Raw genomic sequence first — 21,569 nt, 5'->3', positions numbered from 1 at the left:
TTGTCTCCCTCCCTCATCTTCCCCTTCTACGAAGCTGTTCCCCCATCTTCCGACTGCGAGCATCCCCACTTTTCGCTCGCAAGCGCACGACACAACGATGTAACTACACATATTCTTTTCCACAACATCCTGCAATGTCATATCACCTTGCCTCGAAACAAAATGTAAGTGTGTGTGTAATATATTAAAATTCATTTTATTCATATTAGTTGCCATGGTCTTGCAATCATGTCATGTCTGCCGTTCTCCATCATGTAATGTGCCACTGATCAAGCCACACGACCGTGCAATGTGTCAAAATCGCGACGGAAATTGGCGACCAAGGCTCGGGATATGGCCAGTAATGGGGACAACACTGGCATCAAAGCACATGCTATATGCTACACGACGGCCAACGCTATGTGACGTTCAGATTAGCAGCTGGTACGAAAAAAAAGCCGTTCACGCTTCGGTCGTCCAGTTCCACGATTCACGATCTTCACATCGTGTAGCACAGGCCAAAGGTGCTATCCTCAACAATATCCCCACCATGAACCAGCGTCGCTGGTTTCCATCGAGATCTCAAACGGGCACGCTGCTGCCACTGACTCACTCTATATCAGTTCGTTGGTGAACACTGTCTCTGAGGATATTAACTCAGAGCCACTGGTAAACGGACCGTCCAAGTAACTGTGCCGCGAATTGATAACACAGGTTCTATCGCGGAAGCAGATATCGTTGAAAATCAGTCACCAGCTGCGCAGAAATAAACCGGAAACAGTCAAGTAAATCGAAACCGTCACCATGGTAGACGCATGGTCGCTGACCTTGGCGCTGTGCGTGGCAGGATTGGCGGCACTCTATTACTATCTAAGAGGAGTGTTAAGTTATTTTCGTGTTCGCGGAATCCCGGAGGTGAACTACTCCCCGATCATAGAACTAATTAAGCTGATTTTCGGAAGGACCACGGTTGCCGACATGGCATTGAAAATGTACGGATCATCGCATCCGGACGCGAAGTATGTAGGCTCCTTCGATATTTTTACACCGGCGTTCGTGATTCGTGATATCGAGCTGCTTAAATCCATCATGGTGAAGAATTTCGAGCACTTCCAGGACCACAGACTGTTCGTAGCCACCTCGAAGGAGCCCCTGTTCAACAAGAATCTGCTCGGCCTGACAGGGGAGCGATGGAAAGAGGTGCGCAACTTATTGAGCCCCGCGTTCACGTCCAGCAAGATGAAGGCGATGTTCAAGCTGATGCGCGAGTGCGGAGACAGATACGGAAACTACTTTGCGACGCTACCAGAGGATGGTAGGTCCGTAGAGCTGAAGGACGCCTTCACCAGGTACACCAACGACGTGATCGGCACGTGTGCATTCGGCGTAAATGTGGACTCGATAGCGGATCGTCACAACAAGTTCTATGTATACGGCAGAACTGCAACTAACTTTTCTGGATTGGCATTGGTGAAGATGTTCATGGAACGCTTTGCTCCAAGCCTAACTACATTGCTGGGTATAAAGGTGTTGGATCCGGCGATCAGCGGTTTCTTCAGAGATTTGGTAGCGACTACTATCGAAACCAGGGACGAACAGGGCATCGTGCGGCCCGACATGATACAGTTGATGATGGAGACCAGGGGGAAGATGGGTCCAGGAAAAGAACTCACGATAGATGACATGACCGCGCAAGCATTCATCTTCTTCGTTGGTGGATTCGACAGCACGTCGGTCTTGATGTGCTTCGCCGCCTACGAGATAGGTGTAAACCCGGAGATCCAGAAGAGGTTGCAGGAGGAGATCGACGAGGTATTGGAGAGTAACAACGGCGAGGTGACCTACGAGGCGATCAACGACATGAAGTATTTAGACGCTGTTATAAACGAAGCACTCAGGATGTATCCTGCAATAGTTGTCACTGACAGAATTTGTACGAAACCGTTCGAGCTGCCACCAGCGTTGCCAGATTCGAAATCACATATCGTTGAGAAGGGCACTCTCCTTACCATTCCGATCTATGGGATTCAGCACGATCCTCAATACTTCGACGAACCGTCCAAGTTCAATCCCGAACGATTTCTCGACGATCCAAAGAAGACTTTGAATTCGGGGACGTTTCTGACCTTCGGTTTGGGCCCGAGGATGTGCATTGGCAACAGGTTCGCGCTTCTGGAGACCAAGGTTCTGCTGTTTAACTTGTTCGCACGCTGCAATTTAAAAGCCAATTCGAAAACTACGATTCCGATGAAACTGACCATGTCAGGATTCATGATCTCGTGCAAAGGTGGATTTTGGTTCGATATTGAGCCGAGGAAAGTCGCTGCGCCTGTTCCCGTCACCCCTATTTCCAGTGGAAGTGCTATTAATTAGAAAAATGGTACTGCTGGAGATTCGTAAATTATGTATTTTCATCGATTTTATATTTTTCTTTACATAGATTGCACGCTTAATTTATTATAATCTATATCGTTCGGATTATTGATGTAAGACTGAAACTGGTATATTTATAATTCTTTTGGATGTAAAAGCGCATACTTGGAAAGCAACGGTGTTCTTTTAATTCTTATTCTTATATTTCGTGATATACAAGTTCGATGATTAGAAGACTGTGACGATGTTCCACGAATTTCATGTTAAATTCAGTATGTTAATTCTTGTTGATTGTGGAAAGATATAATATTGATCTTTGGCTATTACATTAACAAAAATTTATATTCAGAATGATCATGCGAATATTAATGAGTTTACAGGCTTTTGTGTGTCAAACGTACACATGAATATTTTAACGTAATTGAGTAATCTATTCACAAGTGCGTTGAAATTGTGACAGCTTACTATTACAGTGCTATTACCTAAAATATCCTGCGTTGAAAATATTAGGACTTTGCAACTTACATGTAAATTACCGAGATCATCAAAATGTATTGTTTAAATGTTTGTTATAGGTTCAGATAAAAAAGTTGAGAATCGTTAGTTTTCAATTTTTCTATCATTTTAAGTAATAGCAATATTTAAAAAGAAGTACTTTAGTCATTGTATAATAATCTAGTCCTCCTAATATCTCCAAAAAAATCAAGCCATTCGTAAATGTTAGAAAGTTTTAAACGTGTGCGAATACTTTTGTCCCCCCAGTGTATATCGTTTCATTATCAACATTTTTACGATGAATAAATGGTTCGCTATCGTTTATGTAATACTATCCAATTCGTTTAATACTGTTTCGTATATTCGTAACTAGAATAATGTTACTGTAAGGTGACCAGTTGCAATGCCTCTTTACCGAAAGATGTAAAAATTAAGTATTATATAACTTCTATTTTCACGAATTTTAAATTTTAACAGACTATAACAACGTCTACTGATTTCAAGTACCATTCAGTTAGTATGGTTTCTGATCATCCCACAGTGACATATTCCGTTGATTTAGACTTTAGATGGCCTATATTTCCTCATTCGAAGATATTTCATTTTCATCCAAAGAAGCGTTTCTTTCGTCATTTGTATCATTTTTGGTTTTACTTGATGGTAGAAGCATTTCTAATGTTTCTTTTGTAAATAGTTTGGTACTTCGAATATTCCCTTAAGCCACTCGTAATTTTTTTAACAAAAATATTTGCTCTCACACGTGATACAGCCTAATGTTCTTTAGCTTTCTTAATATAAATGCAGTTTCTGTTGAAATATGTCATACATATATACACATTTATCACTTTCAGGATGATCCACAATTTGAGGTTTATAAAAATGTTCTCTAAAAAAAAGTAATCAGTTAAAGAGTTTGCAGTCGTACAAAACACTAACCGAATACACGTTCGCTCCTCATTGCGGTCAAGTTTTGATTACAATGAATTCTACAAAACTGCACTTTAGCCAGCTAGATACCCCGCTGTACGATCATACGCGTCATCGTTTTGAGATAATGAACGAGACGTCATACAGTTTATCTTATTATAACGAATTAAAGCACGCAGGAAGGATAAAACGAAGGAAGGACATTCCGATCGTCACCTACGAGTTCTGGGTGAACGTGATATATTCGATGGTTGATCGTAACAAGTTCTACGTCTACGGAAAAACCGCTACCAACTTCGGCAAATGACAGATGCTCAAGTTCTTCTTAATACGCAGTGCTCCCTGGATTTTCAAATTGACCGGCACGAAACTGTTTGATCAGATGTTCGCCAAATTTTTCACGGAGCTGATAAAAAACACCATCAAGACCCCCTGTTCTCGTTAACTCTGTTAGCAATGGCAGTGCTATCGATTTCTGTTATCGTTATCGCCAGGGCTTTGTTGATAACGATTTTATATTATTAGAATGTTTACATTAATGTTCGTACATCGTTTCATCCGAGGCTTGAAGGACAATCTTTTCTCATTCATTGTAATTTATAAGTTGCCAGTATCCGAACCTGTATTCTTTAAAAGCAACTGTATTGTTTCATTTTTCTATTGCATTATTTTTCAATATATACATCGTTCATAGAAATATATTATATTAGTATACATTGATTTTTGGCGATCATGAATGAGGAGCTTTATTTTCAGGACAAATTTACAAGCATAAATAAGTTTTTGGTCTTTATGTAAAGTAGAAGGTAGTAAGTATAATAAAAGTGAATAAATTGAAACTATGGTAAATACTGTATCCGGATCGTGAATATTATGTATTCAATGTAGCAGTAAAAAGATTATTAAAACATTTCAAAAGGTTTCATCTCATTTTCACACAACCTATTGAAATTATTGGAGAAACAGATTTCTATTTGGTCCTAGTTTCTTATTGTTGATGCAACAAATGTTTATTTCACGATATGTAATTATCATTTTTGATTCATTTGACATTGTGAAAGCATCAAGTATAAATTGTCTCTACTTTATATCAGTCATTAATTGTGCGTTACTTCTTGCGTCTATTTATAGCGGTAGCCTGAGCACGACTCGCAAAATACAGACTTCAACATCGTTCATCGTTTACACTGCTTCGGGAACGTTACTTGCGAAGGAAACCAAAATTGCAAACGGTAGGTAAGTTCAGAGTGTTAATTTCATTCTAACCATTAATGATTTTTCGACGCTTGCGTGGTGTTCAAGTAATTATTACTGTATATAATATTACATACAGTAACAATTATCACGTAAAGTCATCAAAAATGATCATCGAGTTATACGCGGCTCTATCAAAGAATTACAAAAATATATATAACACAAGTAAGCAGTTTAAAAATCATTTGAGGTCTAACTGTACTTTACAAACATCGACACGAAAGTGTCTGTTCTGTCCAGCATATTCTACTTGTGTCTCGTAATTTTTAGATAACGAAAGGGACGCCGCGCATTTCATCTTATTACGAAGAAGTCAGCACTTTCGAGCATAGAATACGAGTTTAATGGCGACACAGACAAGGATAATAGAACGGGAAAGAACGAAAGCAACCGAATTCTGGCGTGTTTGAAACACAGAATACGCGTGGAATATCGTGGGGAAAGAAGATAAAAGCTGCGCAAAGTGAACGAATAACGCCAGTTCTGTGAGAGAGCGTCCGGCAGAAAGTTCGCTGGTGAATACTGTCTTTGAGAATATTAACACGGCGTCGGCTTGTATAGCATAGGCAATCGGCGAATAACAGTGTATAAATAAACCGAAACGGTGGAGTATATCGGAACGGTCACCATGGTGGACGTATGGGTGTTGACCTTGGCGCTGTGCGTCGTGCTCATCGCAGCACTCTATTACTATATGACAGGATTGTTACGTTATTTCCGTGACCACGAAATCCCGGAGGTGAACAACTATGCGATCTCAGAGATAATAAAAGTAATTTTCCAAAGGATTACAGTCGCAGGTGTGGTATTGAAAATGTACCGATCACATCCAGACGCGAAGTATGTAGGCTCATTCGATATGCTCACACCGGTGCTAACGATTCGCGATCTGGAGCTGATTAAGTCAATCACGGTGAAGAATTTCGAGCACTTCCAAGACCACAAGATGATCCTAGTCAGTTCGACGGAGCCTATGTTCAACAAGAATTTGCTCGGCCTGACAGGGGACCGATGGAAAGAAGTGCGCAACTTGTTGAGCCCCGCGTTCACCTCCAGCAAGATGAAGGCGATGTTCACGCTGATGCGCGAGTGTGGAGATAGATACGGGAAGTACTTCGCGACGCTGCCAGAGGATGATAGGTCTATAGAGCTGAAGGACGCCTTCACGAGGTATACGAACGACGTGATCGCCACCTGCTCTTTCGGTGTGAATGTGGACTCGATGGCCGATCGTGACAACAAGTTCTACGTCTACGGCAAAACTGCTACCACCTTTGGTGCATTGGAAATGCTGAAGTTCCTCATGCAACGCACTGTTCCACGGCTAAGCTTATTCCTCGGAATAAGGGTACTGTCTCCGGCGATTTGCTCTTTCTTCGAGAACCTAGTAGCGACTACAATCAAAACCAGGGACGAACAAGGCATCGTGCGGCCGGACATGATACAGTTGATGATGGAGACGAGGGGGAAGTTGGGTCCAGGAAAAGAACTCACGATAGAAGATATGACAGCGCAAGCATTCATTTTCTACCTTGGTGGATTCGAGAGCACTTCGGTCTTAATGTGCTTCGCTGCCTACGAGATAGGTGTAAACCCGGAGATACAGAAGAGGTTGCAGGAGGAGATCGATGAAGTATTGAAGAGCAACAACGGCGAGGCGACCTATGAGGCGATCAACGACATGAAGTATTTAGACGCTGTTATAAACGAAGCACTCAGGATGTATCCTGCAGTAGTCGTCACTGACAGAGTTTGTACGAAACCGTTCGAGCTGCCACCAGCATTGCCAGGTTTGAAATCACATATCATTGAGAAAGACTGCCTCGTTTCCATTCCGATCTATGGGATTCAGCAGGATCCTCAATACTTCGACACGCCAACGAAGTTCAAGCCGGATCGGTTTCTCGACGATTCGAAGAAGATTCTGAATTCGGGGGCGTTTTTGAGCTTCGGCGCGGGACCGAGAATGTGCATCGGCAACAGATTTGCGCTTTTGGAGACCAAAGTTTTATTGTTCAACTTATTTGCTCGTTGCAATTTGAAGCCCAATTCGAAAACAACCATTCCGATGAGGCTGAAAGGGTTCCAGATGACGTCCGCAGGTGGATTTTGGTTCGATATCGAGCCGAGAAAAGTCGTTGCCCCAGATCTCGTCACCTCTGATTGAAGTGAACGCGCTATTTGTTTGCAGAGTATATACAATATATTGTCGAAGATTCATGCAGTTTTTAATTTTACGGGTTATGTATTTTTGTTTACATAAATTAATGATTGAGTATCGATTTACCTGCGAATATAGAGGAAATTCAATTATAAATGAATGTTGAGTAATGCTGCATTATTGGAATATGTACTGTTTAAATTATTGATATGAAAGCATGAATAGGATCGTAAATCATTGCAATTAATTATGCTTCTGTGTGTAAACGCGCAATCTTTGAAAGCAATTATACTCTTTTATTTTTAATTTTTTAGTCGGCGATATTCGGATTTGTAGAAGATTGTTAGTTTAACGAATTTAATGTTACAACTCAAGTAAAGAAGATTTATTTTCAGAATGATATCAAAGAATTGTCATCAAACAAATACATGAAATTTTGAATGTAATTGAATAGTCTATTCGTAAGTGTGGTGTAATTATAATAGAGTAATTATTATAGCACTATTAAAATATTCTCTGTAGAAAAAGGTACCACGTTTTATTAAAAATAATTATTGGAATTCAGATACTGACAAAATAGGAATTTTTTTCGCATTTTGTAAAATTAGTTTTATTTTCAACCATTGAAAGATTTTTATTAATATTCATATTTAGATTAATGAAAAATGTTTCCATTGGCGCTGTAGTTATAAGATTTTAAGCAACGATTGATGTTTATAAAGAATTGCCACTGTATTATGCAAATATTTGCGGATACTATAAGCGATTAAATTTTACATCGTTCCGAAATGTTTTCTTTTATATATAAAACTGTATCGTAATATATGTGACTATATTATTAAATCCATATAAAAATTTACTGAAACATTAAACACAAATCAGATTTGTCTACTATCGTCATAACATTATTTGATATGTGTATTAATTTTAATGTGTAATAATTAATTTAACAAAGCATGTTTCAGAAAACCCTTCAGTCTTATTTGTGTTTAGTTCACGATCTTACTTTCTTTTCCTGTGTAAAATTATTTTTCATATTCCATCTTTCATATTCTAAATATCAAGCTATTTTGGCATGGTGTGTAGTTACATTTCTCAGCCATTCGTAAGTATCAAAGCATAATGTATAAATAGCCTCTGCCTCGTATCTCCCATTAATTCAGCGTTATTTTTGCAAACCTCTAATCCGAAATATTTGAGAAACATTTCTTGGAAAAACATATTGACATTTATAAATTCTTGTAACTACTTCTCTGTCTACGATTTCATTTATTCACTTGTATCAAAAATCCACAAAGATGTCGGAGCGACAAGTAACGGGGACAACCGAATGCTGACGTGCATAAAAGTGGACACGCAAGATAAAAGCTGCGCGAAGCAGACGAATAACGTCAGTTTAGCGGCGGAGCATCCAGCGGCCAGTTCGCTGCTGAATAGTGCCTTCGGGATCGCTATCACCGACTCGGTTCCGATTTTATAAGACACATTCTATGGCCATACTAGATTGCGTAGAAAACCAGGAATTAGCAGTGAATAGATAAACCGAAAGGAACGAGTTAATCGAAGCGGTCACCATGATAGACGCGTGGTCGCTGACCTTGGCGTTATGCGTCATAGGCGTTGCGGCACTCTATTACTATCTGAGAGGTGTGATCAGTTATTTTCGTGCTCGTGGAATCCCGCAGCCAAGAAGCAGAACAGTCATGAACATGATAGAAATGATATCTCAAAGGATGACATTGGCAGAGCTCGTATCGAAGATGTATACATCGCATCCGCAAGCGAAGTATATAGGATCCTTCGATTTTTTCACACCGACAGTCATGATTCGCGACCTTGAGTTGATGAAGTCCATCCTGGTGAAGAACTTCGACCACTTCCAGGACCACAGGATGTTCATAGCGGACCCGGACGAGCCCCTGTTCGCCACTAATCTGCTCGCCCTGAAGGGAGAACGATGGAAAGATGTGCGAACCTTGCTGAGCCCCGCATTTACATCCAGCAAAATGAAGGCGATGTTCAAGCTGATGTGCGAGTGTGGAGATAGATACGGAAAACACTTCGCGACGCTACCAGAGGATGATAGGTCTATAGAGCTGAAGGAAGCCTTCACAAGGTACACGAACGACGTGATCGGCACCTGCGCTTTCGGTATAAATGTGGACTCCATAGTCGATCGCGACAACAAGTTCTATGTCTACGGTAGAAACGCTATAAAATTTGGGACGTGGCAGATGATTAAGATGTTCGTGATACGCCTTGCTCCTTGGCTTGTTAGACCACTCGGCATAAAAATCTTCGATCCGGCAATCAGCAAATTCTTCAAGGACTTGGTAGCAACAACCATCAAGACCAGAGACGAACAGGGCATCGTGCGACCGGATATGATACAGTTGATGATGGATACTAGGGGGAAGTTGGGACCGGGTAAAGAACTCACTATAGAAGACATGACTGCCCAAGCATTCGTTTTCTTCCTTGGTGGATTCGAGAGCACGTCGGTCTTGATGTGCTTCGCAGCCTACGAGATCGGTGTAAACCCGGAGATCCAGAAGAGGCTGCAGGAGGAGATCGACGAGGTATTGGAGAGTAACAACGGCGAGGTGACTTACGAGGCGATCAACGACATGAAGTATTTCGACGCTGTTATAAACGAAGCTCTTAGAATGTACCCTGCATTAGTTGTCACCGATCGAATTTGTACGAAACCGTTCGAGCTACCACCCGCGTTGCCCGGTTTGGAGCCACTTTTGATTGGGAAGGACTTTATAGTTTCGATTCCAATTTATGCTGTTCAGCACGATCCTGAACACTTCGAGAACCCGGACAAGTTTATTCCCGAACGATTTCTCGATGATCCGAAGAAGATTCTGAATTCGGGAGCGTTTTTGAGCTTCGGTTTGGGCCCGAGGATGTGCATCGGCAACAGGTTCGCGCTTCTGGAGACCAAAGTTCTGCTGTTCAACTTGTTTGCTCGCTGCAATTTAAAACCCAATTCTAGAACTACCATTCCGATGAAGCTGAGCAAGAAAGGGTTCCAGATGACATTGGAAGGTGGATTTTGGTTCGATATTGAGCCAAGGAGAGACGCTGTCCCCGTTTCTGTAACCTCTGCTTCCAATAGAAGCTTTATTAATTAGAACAATTTTATTCCTCGAAATTCATAAATGATGTGCCTTTGCCGATTTTATATTTGGAATTTTTACGTAGATTATGACGATTGCGTAACGATGTATTTGGGAGTTTATGAATCAGTTAATTGTAACTGGTTGTTGAATAATGTTGCGGTATCATAATGTACATTATTAAAGTTATTCATGGGGAACTGAAAAGAGGACACTAATTCATTGCAATTAAAGTTTCATATGTATGTAACTGCGCAATCTTTCAAAACAATTATATTTTTCTGTTTCTTAGCTTGTTCGATGTATAGAATTGACGATGTTCGACAAAAATGTTAAAAATCATATTCAGACATTTATCGATTGTGGAATTATGTTCTAAAAACTGTGTTTATATATTTTTTATTTCTTAGGTTTATAATCTGAATGAGCATTCGAATATAAATAAGTTTACAAGGTCTTGTGTGTCATAACAAATACGTGAAAATGGTAACCTATTTGAATAATCTATTCGTAAGTGCTGCGAAATTATTATAATAACTGAGAAAATAACTTCTCGACATATTTTTTCGTTTGTGTTCTTTTAAACCGTCAGAATGTTTTTATTAACCTTGACAGTTAGACTGATGATTTATACCACAATTATGCAGATGTTTTATAGAAATATTTTTACTCTAAAGTATTATCTTTTATAAGTAAAGTTGTATTATAATTCTTGTGACTATATTTGTTATTAAACCCATATAATAAAATTGGATTCTATTGTAATAATATGGTATTGACATTGTTGTAACAAGATGTTCAATTATTTTATTAAAAATAATCTTTAGGCCAGCTGTATTTACGTTAAGTTATTTCATAAACGTGATGATTTATTCAAATGAAAAAAAATGATTCGGTTTCGTTTTTCATTTTTAAGAAATTAAACTGTTACAGCATAACGTACGGTTATTTTTCCCAACCATTCGTAAGTATTTAAGCATGATGCATGCATTCCGTCTAGATCGTATCTGTATTTAATTGCACGTTATTTACACAACCTATAATAAGCAACATCCTTCCCAGAACTCATAGAATGCAGACGTCAACAAAGTTGTTAACATTGTCAAAGAAATAGTGCCTGAAAAAATCTAGAACTAGTTCGTATTAATTACTGTTCAGAGTATCAGTTTAACTAGAAATGTTAATGTTTTTAACTGCTAAACATAGTTCAAGTAAATATTGGATACAGTGGCGGTTAATAATAATTAACCAGTAACGATATGTACTTTCATAGTATGGAATAGAGTAACCCGCAATATACTATTCATTAGAAAGGTACAATAATTCGTCGCAAGTAACAAATTTAGCAGAGAGTAATTGCGCACGGTAATGTTATTGAACATTAAAACCTATTTGAAAAATAACTATACTAGTTTTGAGGTGAAGAAAATTAGATTATAATATGATGCTCCGATTTTTTTCTTTTAAAAACAGTAAAATATACAGTCGGTAGTAAAGTCTCCCTATTTCTTTTAAAATTGAGTAATCTTTTTAATCTTCAGTTTTTTCAACAACTCCTTAGTAATCGTAAACAAAATTTTCTCTGAATTTGTAATTAGTAATCACTGTGGAGAAAATTGTACACATTGCTTTTTTCAACTTTTTAATCTGAATCTATACTGAAAATATAGTGTACACGATTCGTACGTTGAAATTTTCTTCGAGATTGAATAACATCATTATAAGTTAATTATTAAAAATTGTGATACTAACAGGTCTTCACGACTTTCGGCCTATAACTGCAACAAATCTAAATATTGTTATTTAATGATTTCGACGAAAGATTATACATGTGTGTAACTGACATGTCAATCTAACTGTACACTCTGATGCAATTAGGTTGTTACAATCTGATGCAATGATGCTATCCTTTGACGCATAAGGCTGTAACACCTGTAAATTCGCCCCGTTTTCTTAGTACATATTTTTAAGCAGAAAAATCGAACGAATTCTACCTATTTTCTTCGTTACTATATCATATAGATGATTTTCACAAATTCCAATACACCAAAAGCGACTACTAAAATCATCTTCTCACTATCTCTGTTTCACGGTAGACACTTCGTGAAAGCAACGCACCAATTGCTGATAACGAATGAAAAGCAATGAATTTTTGCAATTGAGGCGGCGATGTCAAGGTAGGGAGGGGACGGAGCAAACAAAATCATCGCTCTCCGTTCCGAAAGGCCGTACAACTATACGCAGTGGGGAAACATGATAAAAGGCTCGCGAGGTGGATGAATGATGACAGTTACACGCCGGAGCACGCAGCAGTTGGTTCGCCAGCGTATTCTATACTCGAGATCGTTATTGCGATCCCGGTCCGCAACCGGGTATCCGAGCTAACTGTAACCACACTCATACAAGCGACCGCGACTCGATGAGACGAATTCAATCGAGAAAGCAGTTAGTGTGAAAGGTCAGTGACAGGAAGTGCGTGGATACCCAGAGACGTAGAAGTGAAAGGATCGTCATGATGGATACGTGGCCGGTGATCTTTGCGCTGGCCGCCGTGGGTGCAGCGATCTACTACTACATAAAGGGTGTGTACAGCTTCTTCCGTGACCGCGGGATCCCGGAGGCGGAGGCCTACCCTTTCCTCGGCAGTTTGTGGAAAGCGATAAGCCAAAAGATAACGTTCGCCGAGCAGGTCGACGACCTGTATAAGAGGCATCCCGACGCGAAATACATGGGCTTCTTCGACTTCCTCACGCCGATGTTGATGATTCGCGATCCGGAGCTGATCAAGTCCGTCTCGGTGAAGAACTTCGAGCACTTCCAGAACCACAGGTCCATGCAAGCGGACTCGAGCGAGCCCCTGTTCAGCAAGAACCTGTTCGCTCTGCAAGGAGAGCGATGGAAAGATATGCGAACATTGCTGAGCCCAGCGTTCACATCCAGCAAGATGAAGGCGATGTTCAAGCTGATGCGCGAGTGCGGAGATAGATACGGAAACTACTTTGCTACGCTACCAGAGAATGGTCGGTTCATAGAGCTGAAGGACGCGTTCACCAGGTACACCAACGACGTGATCGGCACGTGTGCTTTCGGTGTAAATGTAGACTCGATAGGTGATCGTGACAATAAGTTCTACGTCTACGGGAGAAGGGCTACCGTCTTTGACAGGTGGAAGTCCATCAAGTTCTTCCTGGTGCGCAGTGCTCCTTGGTTATGCAAACTGTTCGGCATCAAGCTGGTCGAGCCTGAGATCACCGAATTCTTCATGGACTTGGTAGCGACAACGATCAAGGTCAGGGACGAGCAGCATATCGTGCGGCCGGACATGATGCAGCTAATGATGGAGACCAGGGGCAAGTTGGGACCTGGTAAAGAACTCACGATAGAGGACATGACCGCGCAAGCGTTCGTCTTTTTCTTCGGTGGATTCGAAAGCACTTCGGTCTTGATGTGCTTCGCTGCCTACGAAGTAGGTATAAACCCGAAGATTCAGGAGAAGTTGCAGGAGGAGATCGACGATGTATTGGAGAAATGTAATGGCGAGGTGACTTACGAGGCGATCAACGACATGAAGTATCTCGATGCGATTATAAACGAGGCTCTCAGGATGTACCCGGTCATAGTTGCTGTTGACAGAGCCTGCACGAAATCGTTCGAGCTGCCACCAGCAATGCCCGGTTTGAAGCCACACGTCGTGGAGAAGGGACAGTACCTTTGGTTTCCGATCTACGGGATTCAGTACGATTCCCAATACTTCGAGGAACCGACGAAGTTCAAACCGGAACGCTTCCTCGACGATCCGAAGAAGATCCTGAATTCGGGTCTGTTCTTGAGCTTCGGCTTGGGCCCGAGGATGTGCATCGGCAACAGATTCGCGCTTCTGGAGACCAAGGTTCTGTTCTTCAACTTGTTTGCTCGCTGCAGCTTGAAGCCTAACTCTAAAACCACAATCCCGATGGAACTCAGTAAGAAAGGGTTCCAAATGACGGCTAAAGATGGATTTTGGTTCGACGTTGCGCCGAGGAAGATCGCCGCTCCTGTTCTTGTTAGCTCTGTCAGCAATGGCAGCGCTATTCATTAGGTTTTGTAGATCACGATTTTGTATGTTTGTGCGTTTAGATTAATGATCGTGCCTCGATTTACCAGGATATCTACTCCGTTGATGTTATGTGTAACAGTTGAGTGATCAATGTTGGATTCAATATAACATTTTAACTCTCATCGCGATTAATGAATCGTTCGATTTTACATTTTAATCAACATTTGTTCGATCGATTTTACATTTTAAAAACATGTTAATGTTTTATTTTTTTATTCTTATACTTAACGATTTGCTTGTACGTTACTCTTTTATTCTTTAACTCGTATACTTTTTGTGTGTGTATAAATGCTGCGATATTTTTACTAGAATGTTGTTGAGGTTCGACGATGTTGATCTGGAAACTGGAATGTATGGATGCTGTTACGAGTTATGTAAATATAATTTTCGTCGATTACAGATATCAGACTGCATTTCGAAAACGCAGAAGCGAGTATAAACAGGTTTCGTGATTAGCGAGAGTAAAATAAAGTCGTACAATCCAAGATTCTTGACATGATTTACTAATTTACATGTACATGACTGCAAAATGATAGTATGGTAAGTACTACAACAATGCACGTAATCTACGTAAAGAATAGCATCATTTATCATTATTAAATTTGTTGAATTTGCTAGTTCGGGAAGTAAACATTTTACAATTCTTTTAAATCAAAATGTGACCGATGTTAATGTTTTGACTGTTTAAATATATTATATTTACTCTTTTCCTGTTTCAAATTAACTTGCATATTACCTACATCACTGAAAAACGATAATTAAATTCACAAGCAATATAATAATCGTATTCCATCGTGTATCATCGTAATAAAGATGTTACTACGTGGATTATTCAAGCACTAATGGATAACTTTTTATCGATGACAATTCTAGGAATAACTCTTCGTGCGGTAATTGATTTAATAAGGGCAGCGATTAATTTCTAGTCCAAACGAAAACAATATTTATCTTATATAGTATTTCACAATAAGGGATAAGATTACATACAAATTACTGATTAAGAAATTTAAAAAAAATGCTATTATATAATCTCAAGCTATATTTTTTAGTTAATCCAACAAAATTATCGTTTCTACATTATTCCACTGATATCATTGGATGAAATTCTTAGTGCGTGAAATCAATTTCGTTGTTATTTTCTTTTCTTCCAGATACTGTGCGTATTAATAATATACCGATACTTTCAAGATTGCATAAGCTCTGTGCTTCACATTATTTTTTTAAGAATTTTCTTCTACGTATGTGTCTTGAGGCGAATCTATGCCACTTAAATTTTGAATTTTAAATAGTTGTAAAAAGCGACATTTAGTTGTGATAAATAAACCTTGGACTTGATTTATTTATGACAAAAACAAGTAGTTGAAATTGGAGAAGCAGTGGCATTAAAAGAATTTGAAAATACTGATACATTATTTTCAACATACTAAAAAAATGGTAATAAAATAAGTAAATTCTTATTTAGCTCTTATTGAAATCCTACTGAAAATTTCATTGAAATCGGTTCGCTGGTGCAGCCACTGAGAGATGTAAAAATAACCTGCTTCCGCTTGAAATGAGTAAAAAAACTGTTATTCTCGCGAACCTTGAATATTAACAACTGATAACGACATCAATCGATTTCAGTGAAATTTTCATTACGAATATAAGTTACCGAGATCTACAGACCGCCATTTCTAAATTTTCGTTCGGACAAAGTAGTCGAGAAGACAAAATTTGTTAATATTCTTACCATACCTTCCAACTGAAATCTACAAAATATATTGTTTATTCTCTAAAAAGCTAATCTGTCCAACATATGAAAACAAAATTCAAGTCATTTGATGCAATTTCAAAAGGGTACATTCGCCACTGTACATTCGGTCGGAAGGGTGTAGATAATAAACGTTTCCGGAGACATTAACACCGGGCAACGCGGAAGGATTAAAATCGGTCCGGCGAGCATCGAGATAATCGAAGCTACTCAAAAATCACCGGCGGCGATGGTCGTTCAACGCAAACCGCAGAGCCAGGCCGACCGGTGAAACGGACAAAAAAAATGGGCGAGAGAAAAAAGAATTACCATTTTCCGAGTTCCGTCGGCAGTAATGGACGCCTGTTACGCGTCCATCTCAATTACAATCTCCTGAATGGATCGACCTTCTCTACATGACCGGCACGTAGCTCGGCGTTGCGCAATGTATAACAGTCGTATAATGTATTCCGGCACGTGATCGGCCGGTATCAAAGACGTGATACGACCTTGTGAATGTTGCCTTAATGAGCGGCCAGCGCCCGCGGGTTCCTCATTCGAATGGCGCCGCGAATGGACCGTTGGGCGAATCAGTTTTCCCTGAATAAACTCGCGACGCGATCGCTTTGGCGTAGGCGCTTTCATGCAATTGACCCAGATCTGCCGGGGCATTCCTCCGATGAAGCTATAAAGACGATTACGGACCGCGAATTGCGACGCGCCGGTTGTGCTCTTTGAAGGCCACGCGGGAGCTGTCGATGTCGTCTGACAAGTTTTAAGCCTGAAGCACCACCCTGCTGTTCCTAGCCAGGTCTCGGTCCATTCAAATATCGTCACTGGGTACGGCATGCCGCGGCAATGCCCCGTACAGTCTAAATATTTTAATAATAAAGCTTTTCGTAATAATTTACATAATACGACATCGCGAGTACTGATCCAAAAAGTCCCGATTCTACATCTACGATGTCTTCGTCGTGTGCCTGACCCGTTGTTACGGTGCAAGAGGCTAAGCGACGATATCTTGAAAGTAAAAACATGTGACATGCGGCGGGGAACGTCACGCGATACTGTAATTTCTCCCTAATTCGCGCTCAGATCGCGCACAAAAATGGACAATTTGGGAAGAGGAGATACGATTATTCGAGCCTTGCAGCTCGTTTTTATAGTTGTTGACAATCGGTAACCATAGAAATAATCGCACCTCCTTTTCCCAAATTGTCCATTTTTGTGCGGAATCGCAGCGCAAATTAGGGAGAAATTAGTGTACATCGGAAGATACACGATTACACTTTGATTCGCCCGAGAACGATATTTTTTGCCAGACCTGGCTTGTTCAATGTTTGCGAGCCTCGGCTATTTTTGGCCTCAGTGTTCATTTCTTACGTGGTCTTCGCGCAGTTCATTGAGAATGTTCCAACTGTCTTCGAACTGCTTCAGCATTGACGTGGATATGATTGTTTCAATTTTTTTCAACTCTAATATCAGTTGCGAATAAAAAATGTTCACTTGACGGGAAAAAGTGGCGGTCTGCCACTTTTCAGTCGATCAGAGCAAGGGTCAACCTTTACTGCATTTGGTGTCATGTGCACACTCTCTTTCTCAGACTATAATGAAGATATTGACTTCGTATATTTTTTAATTAAATGTTACCAAGAGTTATCGTTTTAGTGTGTAGTAAGCTTTTGGCATCTCACTACTTTGAGGAAAGAAAGACGCTCGACATTTTCTTTCAATGGAGAGGGGTACTAATGTTTTATTGCCACTATAGTTCTAATTTTGGTTACGATGTAGTGTTCCTACTTGTTCCCTTTCGATTAACATTTTGAGAACTTCGATCAATCGATGGTACATTACACACGGACTTCGATACTTTTATACTAAAACAAGAAATGAATTCGTAGTGTTTCTTTCTAAAGATATTGCTGCAAATTAATGTTCGTCGTTTATAGAAGCGACAAGAGACCAGAATCGTAAAAACAACTGTGTCTTGCTTTAATTACACAGCACAATAGCGTGTCTCAGGCCTTAAGGATCCCGCAAACAGACGCTAACATTCCGTTGCGCATAATTGCAGGCGACGCCCACGTGCGTGTCTTCCCACCTTTTCGATGTCGCTGCGAATACAGTAGCTCGCGAAAGTATGAAAAGGCTTACATTTGCAAACTTTCGTGAACGCAATAATGTATATTGAACGAAATTATTTGAAATAATTTCCTAGGTATAATAAGGAGAAAGTCTAAAGATTGTGCCAATAGAGTTTGAAAATATGCCGATGTTCACATTCATTGTCAAGTAGGATGAAAGAATATCAACAGCGTTACAGGATTCGCATATTTTCGTGAGCCACTGTACATCGTGTTGAGTAATAATGATGCAGTCAAATAAACAACGTAGTATCCATTATCAAATAATCAACCATTCCTATCATATCACTGTCGTCGGTTGATAAAATAAATGTCGTGTTTATTCCATTCAAAACATACATTGTGTCTACTATTATCGTTCGAAGATACATACAGGGTGTCCTAAAACTATTGTAAATAAAGTATCATTGGGGATTAGTTCGTTGAATTCTGTTCAGTTACGGAATTATGCAAGGTGTCCCAAAATTATGATACTTCCTGAGGTCATTTGAAGTAACTTTTTCCTTAACGAAAACGCAATTCGTGGCTTTTGTTACGAGTTATTAACGAAAAACACTGACCAATGAGAGACGTGCTCAGTTCGCGGAATGCGGCCGAGCTAACGAACGGTCGAAGCCCAGTTCCGCTGATTGGCTCTCGGCCGCCTAGCACTAGTCAAGCTCGCCTCTCATTGGTCGATGTTCTCCGTTAATAAGTCGCAAACAAAGCCGCGGATTGCACTTTCGCTAAGGAAAAAGTTAGTTCAAATGACCTCAGGAATCACACCTTTTCCGGGTGTTAACAGAATTATGGGACACCTTGTATAAACAAAAATATCTTTTATGTACATTGTCGAGATTACTAAAGTTTCATATGGTACACAAGAGATGTGATACATACCAGCAAATTAAAACGGCTGCTACTGTTAAACCATTTATTATTTCAAGTCTGAAAAATTACAGAATATTCTTCAGACATGTTCATGGTAAAACAAATACGGCAAGTTTCACGTGTACTGACTTCTTCATGTTTCGAGCGCGGTACGAAGCCTGAGCGTAGCTCCCTTCTGCCGTCGCGACCATAGTTCCGCTCGGTGCCTCGTCGACTGGCGCCAGCTGATCTCGACACTCGTTGAATAGAGTTGTTCGTTAACAACTCCTTAAAAAGGTCGCAGATAATATTTGCGCTAAGGAAAAAGGTACCTTAAATGATCTCAGGAATCTTCCATTTCATTTGATTGGAACATTTTTGAGAAACCCTGCGCAGGATGCATCGAATTTCGTGTTATGTGCACACTCTCTTTCTCAGACTATAATGAAGATATTGACTTAGTATATTTTTTAATTAAATGTTACAAAGAGTTATCGTTTTAGTGTGTTGTAAGCTTTTGGCATCACTACTTTGAGGAAAGAAAGACGCTCGACATTTTCTTTTAATGGAGAGAAGTACTAATGATTTATTGCCACTATAGTTCTCAATAATATTTACTTAAATTATTTTTTACTGTGCACAGTACAGAGTAATAGCGAATAATTTAAATTGAATAATTCAGCCCCGTTTACCAACAATTACTAAGCAATTTCAATTCAATCTTCCGTCTTATTTAGTTACATGCTTGATAATGCGAAATAACTTCCTCAAACACTCCAAAAACAATGTCATCTAAGTTCAGAATATATATATATTTTCTCCTGAATAAAATATACCAGATGATTTAGTTCGACAAAATTGAGTTCAGCAAATATTGACATGTTTTGCAGAAAATGATGTCATAAGTTCTGAGAATTTGCTACAGTGTTCGCTAAGTGCTTCCATGTTAGGTAATTACATAATGTATTCTCACATTCATACAACGCGTTAGAAAAGCTGCGAACAAAACTCGCCGATTAGCGAACAGGATCATAAGTGTCAAAAATGAAAAGAATACTTCGAGGTTCAACAAAATTGTTGGCGCTTCCTTGCAGTTTCTGGGAAGCGTCTCTCTCGAGATAGATATTATCACTATATCTCTGTCTATCTATAACTCTATATCTATGCGAAGCAAGAAAAGAGTAGTTCAGGTAAATATTATTCAACATGACGGAAGCTATCGCATCTATAAAACATTGATACCATTTATCACCTTACGCTGCGATTTCTTTCATAGCTGCATTGATTGGCACTCCTTCGTCTTTAATTATTTTCCTGATAAAAGGAGGCAGTTTTTGTTTCTTGTACGTCTTTATTTATGTTTTCCCCTAGATTTTGATAGCGGACGAATCGAATTTTGTTTCGATTTCGAGAAAATAAATAACATTCATACTTAGTAAGTTATGTATGAAATGTTAATGTGCCTCACGATCCCCACCATCAACTAGTCTGTTCCCCCACTACTTAAGTCATATCACTATGCACCTTTTTATGTTGAAGTATAGTAAAGTTTGTTATTCAAATTTGATTGATTTACGGTTGAAAATTTAGTGGTTTAGAATCATAGTGGCGTAAGTCACATTTTCGAAAATTTTGACTTATATCTTATAATGAAATCTATACATGCCAAAATGTTAAAAAGACAAATGAAATAAATTATAAAGTTACTATAAATTAATTTAACTGTAAATTCTAGATTGAGACAAAAAGATATGAAAAACATCTGTTTTTCATTTCTTTTTATCATTCCAACCAGTTGCAATGTTTACAAGAATTTATTTACTCATTGTCTAGGAAATTAGTCCTTTTACCATCTCAATGAAGTTCAAGTAACGAAAGATTAAAGGTTGCGTTTCTACATTCACCGATTTCAGGTTACATAATTTATTTTATTGAATCCATATTAAAATGTTGAATTACATACGGTTAAACTGTTCCTTCTAATACCAAAACAAAAATTCATATCATTTGGTCGAATTTTAAAAAAGTAATTCCGTTATGCCCAAACATTTTAGCGAATTACTGTACATTCTTGTTCAGATTTGAACAGAAATAAATCAGATTTGAATGCATACTTGCTTCTTATTCATAATCTCTTGTTAGAAAAATGCTTGCACAAAATGTATACGAAAGAGTTTGTATAACTTCTTCTGGTAGGTACTTATGAGGACATTGAAACCCGATATAAATTGAGAAGGATGTTTCTCCAGTTATTCTGAACGCGTTTTCAGATAGCGAGAGCAATCTGTGTGAATGCAGATTATCGTTGAACTTTCTCTCGCGGCTGCGAAAAGTCCCTTTTTCCCGAGCGAACAACCCTTAGGTGCTCCAGGAAATATCTGGCAAGTTGACCCGATAAAACCACCCTCTTTAATGTAATTCACTCACCGCCAACGGT

The 21,569-nt window shown here is 39.4% G+C and overlaps 1 protein-coding gene, 1 non-coding gene and 1 pseudogene across 5 annotated transcripts; all 3 read left to right on the top strand.

Moving 5' to 3' along the window:
- The first annotated feature begins 10 nt into the window (after positions 1-10).
- LOC117219102 (cytochrome P450 9e2) lies at positions 11-8,048 on the top strand. Of its 4 annotated transcripts, none has more exons than XR_013034410.1 (3): positions 11-164; positions 4,906-5,006; positions 5,299-8,048. It is a non-coding gene; the product is annotated as a cytochrome P450 9e2 (transcript). The 4 variants fall into 4 exon arrangements; XR_013034409.1 differs by having other exon boundaries at positions 4,906-5,010; XR_013034408.1 differs by lacking the exon at positions 11-164 and adding an exon at positions 180-2,359 and having other exon boundaries at positions 5,299-5,654.
- Positions 8,049-8,571: 523 nt separating this feature from the next.
- Positions 8,572-11,151, top strand: LOC143260273 (cytochrome P450 9e2 pseudogene; annotated as a pseudogene).
- Positions 11,152-12,592: 1,441 nt separating this feature from the next.
- Positions 12,593-15,117, top strand: LOC117219100 (cytochrome P450 9e2). The gene has a single exon (XM_076525236.1). It carries the CDS (start codon positions 12,827-12,829, stop codon positions 14,390-14,392), a length of 1,566 nt encoding a protein of 521 aa, XP_076381351.1. The 5' UTR covers positions 12,593-12,826; the 3' UTR covers positions 14,393-15,117.
- The last annotated feature ends 6,452 nt before the right edge of the window (positions 15,118-21,569 follow it).

Source organism: Megalopta genalis, chromosome 11, assembly GCF_051020955.1.
Source record: "Megalopta genalis isolate 19385.01 chromosome 11, iyMegGena1_principal, whole genome shotgun sequence".
NCBI classification, from domain to species: Eukaryota; Metazoa; Arthropoda; class Insecta; order Hymenoptera; family Halictidae; genus Megalopta; species Megalopta genalis.
This window is presented reverse-complemented; position numbering and strand designations above follow the sequence as displayed.

What these genes read in the sequence shown, in the direction of transcription:
- LOC117219100 (XM_076525236.1), top strand. Translation starts at nt 12,827, where the DNA reads ATGATGGATACGTGGCCGGTGATCTTTGCGCTGGCCGCCGTGGGTGCA.